Source organism: Ranitomeya variabilis, chromosome 6 (genome assembly GCF_051348905.1).
Source record: "Ranitomeya variabilis isolate aRanVar5 chromosome 6, aRanVar5.hap1, whole genome shotgun sequence".
NCBI lineage: Eukaryota > Metazoa > Chordata > Amphibia > Anura > Dendrobatidae > Ranitomeya > Ranitomeya variabilis.
The window spans coordinates 173,385,028-173,391,027 of record NC_135237.1 but is presented as its reverse complement, the minus strand read 5'-3'; the positions used below and the strand labels follow the sequence as shown (position 1 = coordinate 173,391,027).

General features: G+C 43.5%; 1 protein-coding gene across 2 annotated transcripts in view; it reads left to right on the top strand.

Annotated features, from left to right (window-relative positions):
- VPS41 (VPS41 subunit of HOPS complex) overlaps positions 1–6,000 on the top strand; it is a 343,493-nt gene that overhangs the window by 213,609 nt on the left and 123,884 nt on the right. For both annotated transcript variants that reach the window (XM_077269269.1, XM_077269268.1), the window contains exon 17: positions 4,649–4,741. In XM_077269269.1, the coding sequence (XP_077125384.1) occupies positions 4,649–4,741 (93 nt within the window). The remainder of the gene's footprint in view (positions 1–4,648; positions 4,742–6,000) is intronic.

Here is a 6,000-nt window from a genome sequence, read left to right as displayed (position 1 = left end):
AAAATGAGTGCAATACGCATCCATGTGCTGCGGAGATTCTCTATTAGACAGGTATGAACAGTTTCCATCATTAGATTTAAAAGCCATCAATACGTGATGGCAATGTAGACTTTCAGCTTTGCTTATTTTCATCATTTATTTGTAAAGCTCCATTAGTTCCAGGGTTCTGGACATGTGAAAGGGCTCACATACACATAATACATAGATAAAATAAAGGACCCAAACTGACATCCTGGTACTGGGGGGAGCGGACCGGCCCTCGCAGTCTAGCAGTCTAAAGGGGACATGTAGCATGGACTGTTCAGTAATTATAGCCAATTTTTACAAGTTCCCCGTTTTCAAAAGCTCTAAAGGAGTTTGACCATGAGCGATAACCTTCTTCATGGTCACCTGTGGACTTTTACATAATTCATTTCTGATAGTAACGACAGAACGGGTCTGGAGATGGTCCCAGGCGTACAGATACGACACTGGAGCTTGCAGCATCAGGTCCAAAGGGGTGTCGGGTGAAGGCGGCCATCAATGGGCTCCAAGAAAATGAAAGCTATCAGAGAGGTCCGGTAGCAGAACCCTCACTAATAATTGTGCTCTGCAGGGCATAATACTGGGGCGTGCAGACAGCAGTAGGAATACGGACGAGTGTAGGGCCATATCCAGCGACAGGCTACTGATAGGACTGGTGAAGGCCACAACATTCTGCAACGTGACCTGTGCCTGATTACAATGGACGGACTGTATCCAGAGCTGAAATTCCCACATGTTATTACAATACTTTATTAAACTCCTTGAAGTAAAGCAGAAAGTTTCCACGTCAGTCCCATAATGGTATCTTTGTTGTTTAGCCATTGCCCTGATGTATACGAGGCTAAGATGTGGAATTTCTTACTATCTAGATACTCCTGGATACGATATATTGTACGAATTCGGCAAGAGAGAAAATAATAATGATCTCTCCAATGGCGAGCCTAATTGGTGCCCAAGTATGATGGTGCCCTCCGTAAATGGCCTCCTTCATGCTGCTGTCGCTCGTTTAGCGCCCCGGCCACAGTGCACGGATCACACATTTTGATCTATTGCAGTTTAACATTAGGACCCTGCTAATTCTCAGAATGGAGGCCGTTGACACTTTGCACAGAAATCCCAGCAGACCCCCACCTCCCCTTTGTACTGCTGTCAGCCTCCCATTTTTTTTCCCGCTGGCGGTTGTCAGGAGACGTTTGCTTCTGATTGGCCAATGCAAGCAGCACCAAGAGGCTCTTCCAAGTTATAGTAGTGAAGTTCCCCTTTAAGCACAAGCCATTAATTTCATCCGCAGGGAACAATATTTTTATTGCAGGAATTTAAGCAATCATTTCACACTGTAGCCCTTTTACATGTCACGCATAATGTGTATGTTTCTGAAAGATAGGCATGGTTTTTGTATTAAATTGTCCTGCTGTTTACACACCACCAGGTGTCACTGTTGGTACTGTTACTTTTCATCTGCTGTTAGTGGACTGTGGGTGGCTGATGTCTCTTTATATGAGCGTGATGCCTGGAATTATATATTTATTAACCATGAATGATTTTATATAATATATTTAATAGGGCTGTCCACTTTCACAAAAAATTTCATGAGTTTCTCATGAAAAAAGAGAATTCCTTACCCTCCCCAGGTCCAGCAGTGGCTCCCCATGCCTTCCCCAGTCTCTGTTGTTTGGCCCTGTGCATGTAGACAACACAGGTTTCTGAGCTCCATGATCAGCTGCGATAATGTGGACATGACGTCACTGCTGCGGCCAAACAGGCCGATCTGCTGAATTTACATTGCTGTGATGTGAAGCTGTCTGTCCTGCTGGCCTAGCCATTTCATGACCTCCTCTGCTCCAGAAAAGTCTGATTCATCTAAAGCAACAACTCTGTCCTACTGAATACAACCTAGAAGAAGACATGTTTAGGTTCCGCATTCACTTTTTCACTTTCATGAATTTACCCTCTATTTGTGAACTTCTGTAGGGCAATCTGTAACAATAGATACTTTGCTCCCGGTCTTGTATGTCTCTCACAAGTCTTACAATGGTATAATTGTCTATTTTGTGGAGAATCCTGGTTAACATTGGAAGTTCAGAGGGTAAGGGTCTTGAAGGAACCCGGGGCACTCGTTCAATAGCAAACAAAGGTGTAAGAACATCAGCCCCAAACTTCTATTTTTCCCGGGATTTCTTTTATTCTTCGTTTATTTCTTCTCTTGTGGCTTTCTAGGTCATCTGTCTTAGCAACCAATTCAGATATACGTTGGACTGACCTAGTTTGGACCCTTTTCACATTCGGGATATTGTTAGTGCTCACTCTCTCCTCCAAGCACTAGTTCTCTCCATAACCGCCTTCATCTCAGGCTTAATATTAGACATGTCCTCTTTTAGACCACCCATCTGCTGGGTCAGTGGAGTTAATGTGGACTCACAAAAAGACACCACAGAGAGCACCTCTTTATTGGCTCAAGTGAATTTCTGCTGGTATCTGTTGTTCCCCTACTTCATTTCCTGGCAAATTATGGACAGCAGGCTCATGAGGCATTGTGTCAATAAAATGAGTACTAACAGTCTGAATTTCCATGCGAGCAAACCGCTCTAGTTTTGCCGCCACGTCCAGTCTTGCTAGGGCTGCATTGGTTTATTTTGCCTCTGCTATGACGCCGGCGCCATCTTGGCCATGTGTGCTTACTGCAGCCCCAGGATCTTTCTGCCTCCTACGGGTCATTTGGCAAGCTGGGAGGTCCGGAAAACAAGTCTGCAGCCACTGGACATGTTCACTCCCCTTCTCCCAACATTTCCTTAGTGTAGCAGAGTTTTCATCAGGATAAAATCACAAGTACAGAGAGTGCTGCTTCACTGCTGCGTCCTACTCCATGCCACGCTAGGCTGCGTCCCCACATTTTTTTCATTTTTTCATATTCCGATTTTTGTGAGCCAGAATGACCAAAAACCAGCTATTCATGAATTTCTTTTGGGGGAGGCGTTTATACCGTTCCACGTTTGGTAAAATTGATAAAGCAGTTTTATTCGTCGGGTCAGTACGATTACAGCGATATCTCATTTATATCTTTTTTTATACGATAAAAGCTATTTTATAGAAAAAATAATTATTTTGGCATCGCTTTATTCTGAGGACTATAGGTTTTTTATTTTCTTGCTTAAGATGCTGTATGGCGGCTTGTTTTTTGTGGGACAAGATGACGTTTTCAGTGGTACCATGGTTATTTATATCCGTCTTTTTGATCGCGTGTTATTCCACTTTTTGTTCAGCGGTATGATAATAAAGCGTTGTTTTTTGGCTCGTTTTTTTTTTTTCTTACGGTGTTCACTGAAGGGGTTAACTAGTGGGACAGTTTTATAGGTTTGGTTGTTACGGACGCGGCGATACTAAATATGTGTACTTTTATTGTTTCGTTTTTTTATTTAGATAAAGAAATTTTTTTTTATGGGAATAATATATTTTTTTTCTTTATTTAGGAATTTTTTTTTTTTTTTACACGTGGAATTTTTTTTTTTACTTTGTCCCGGGGGGGACATCACAGATCGCTGATCTGACAGTTTTCACAGCGCTGCAGGCTTACCAGCGCCTGCACTGGACCCGGAAGTAATCCCTGCAGGACCCGGATGCAGCCCCGCAGCCATTTTGGTACCGGGGCCTGAAGGGATAGGAGGTAAGAGACGCTCGGAGCAAGGCGATCACATCGCGTTGCTCCGGGGGTCTCAGGGAAGCCCGCAGGGAGCCCCCTCCCTGCGCGATGCTTCCCTATACCGCCGGAACACTGCGATCATGTTTGATCGCAGTGTGCTGGGGGTTAATGTGCCGGGGGCGGTCCGTGACCACTCCTGGCACATAGTGCCGGATTTCAGCTGCGATAGTCAGCTGACACCCGGCCGCGATCGGCCGTGCTCCCCTCGTGAGCGCGGCCGTTCGCATATGACGTACTATCCCGTTGGTGGGAATTAAGGCCCACCCCACCTCGACGGGATAGTACGTCATATGGGATTAAGGGGTTAAAGGGAAGCGTGTAAATGTTTTGGAGTGGCCTAGTCAAAGCCCAGACCTTAATCCAATTGGGAATCTGTGGTCAGACTTGAAGATTGCTGTTCACCAGAGAAAACCAAAGGAGATGAAGCAGTTTTACCTTGAGGAATGGTCAGAAATCCCAGTGGCAAGATGTGGAAAGCTCGTAGAGACTTATCCAAAGTGACTAACATGTGTAATTGCTGCAAAAGAGGCTCTACAAAGTACTGACTTTAAGTGCGTGAATAGTTATTCACAGTGAAGTTTTCAGTTATTTTGTCCTATTTGTTGTTTGCTTCACAATAAAAAGAAAACCAAATGTTCACACTTGTAGGCACGACCTTTACATGAAGTGATACAAACCTTCAAAAAAAGAAAAACTGTGAAATTCCAGGTAGTGAGGTAGCAAAACGCGGAAAAATGCCAAGGGGGTGAATACTTTTGCAAGCCACTGAACAAGATGTGAGGTTGGCAATACTATGAAAATACATGTTTTTTGTTATTATTTTTCCTGCAGTCTCAGAGAACCCCTTCAATAACCGTCAGTATTCTCACATATCCCAGATGTACGGTAATACTCAGAACTCATATGTGTTATGTCTGCGTCTTACAGGCAATCAGCAAGTATCTGCCAAGAGGGGATTTACGGCTAAGACCTGCAATTTATGAGATGATCCTGGATGAGTTCTTGAGAACCGATTATGAGGTATGGCTGCTCTAACAGTATGTTTTTGTAAATATTCATTGTCGTCGTCCATGTTGACAGTGAAATAAAAGACAAATGTTTATCTGAATTATTTGATATAAGATATTAAATATTGGTCACAAGGTTTCTTATCTCATATGATCTAGTAGAAAAGTCTGCTTTTCTGTCATTGACATTCTTAGATCTGTGTAAGTATCTCACTAAAAGTGGCTTATCATCGCCCCTGATTTTTCTGATGTAGTAAATGTTGCATTTTTTCCAATTCATCCTTTAGGTAATGTTTTCTGCTTGTGTGGCATCTCATACTCTGAACATAAAGTGGTATTAACCCAGCTCCCTGAAGAATGGGGTGTTGCACATTCTCTGCCCTAGCGGCTTTCTTCTCTCTGGCTTTGTTTTCTTCTCTGTGTCTCAGGGAATCCTGTTTCTCATGCTGGGCAGCAGACCGCAGATCATTTTGTGTGTCATTAAGAGAGCAGTGTCTCTTTATGGGTTGTGTGAGAAGTCCGTGACCTATGCCAGGACTACCTAACATCGTGTAATAGAGGGTCATGAAGGCACCTGTTTATGAAAGCAATGGCTGTGTGAGGAATCATGGAAGCTTGACTTTTACTATAGTCGTTCAGCCCCTTAATTCGGGGCTCCATAGAAAATAAAGACAGTGCATTCTCACCCCCTTCAACGGCCCTGTTCCAGCGATGTCAGCACTGCTGTTCCCCCTGAATGGCATGACATCATTCTTTTTTCATTTGACTGCTGCAGCTAATCAGCTGGCTCTTGTGCTGCAGTGATCACGCCAACCAATGGGAACTGCAGTACTGACGTCAATGCTGTAACACCGCCTCTGAGTAGCCATTATTTTTATTTTGTATGGGTCTTAAATTAATTAAGCATGGGTTGTCCACCAGTGATATTCTGATAGCATGAAAATAGTATAGTATAATTAGACAATCTGAAAATAAGCAAGCTTGCAAGTAACTTGTTTTCTCAATCTGCTGTGGTTCTCCTGATAGTAGCGTTTTTATCATACTTTGTTTACATATGTTACCAAGGAGATTGGCCACTAGAGCCTCTGTGCGCAGTAGTTACATTCCAGGTTGAGGAGCTACCTAGAGAGATATCTGTCGTTTTGTATACTGCAGTTTCACAGTTACTCACCTCCTGACTAAGCTGCTGCTATCAGTCATGCAGTATCACCAGCCCCCGGTAATCACCACGGGCAGTTTCCAGAGCAGTTCTCCTAATCTTTGCTCTCACTT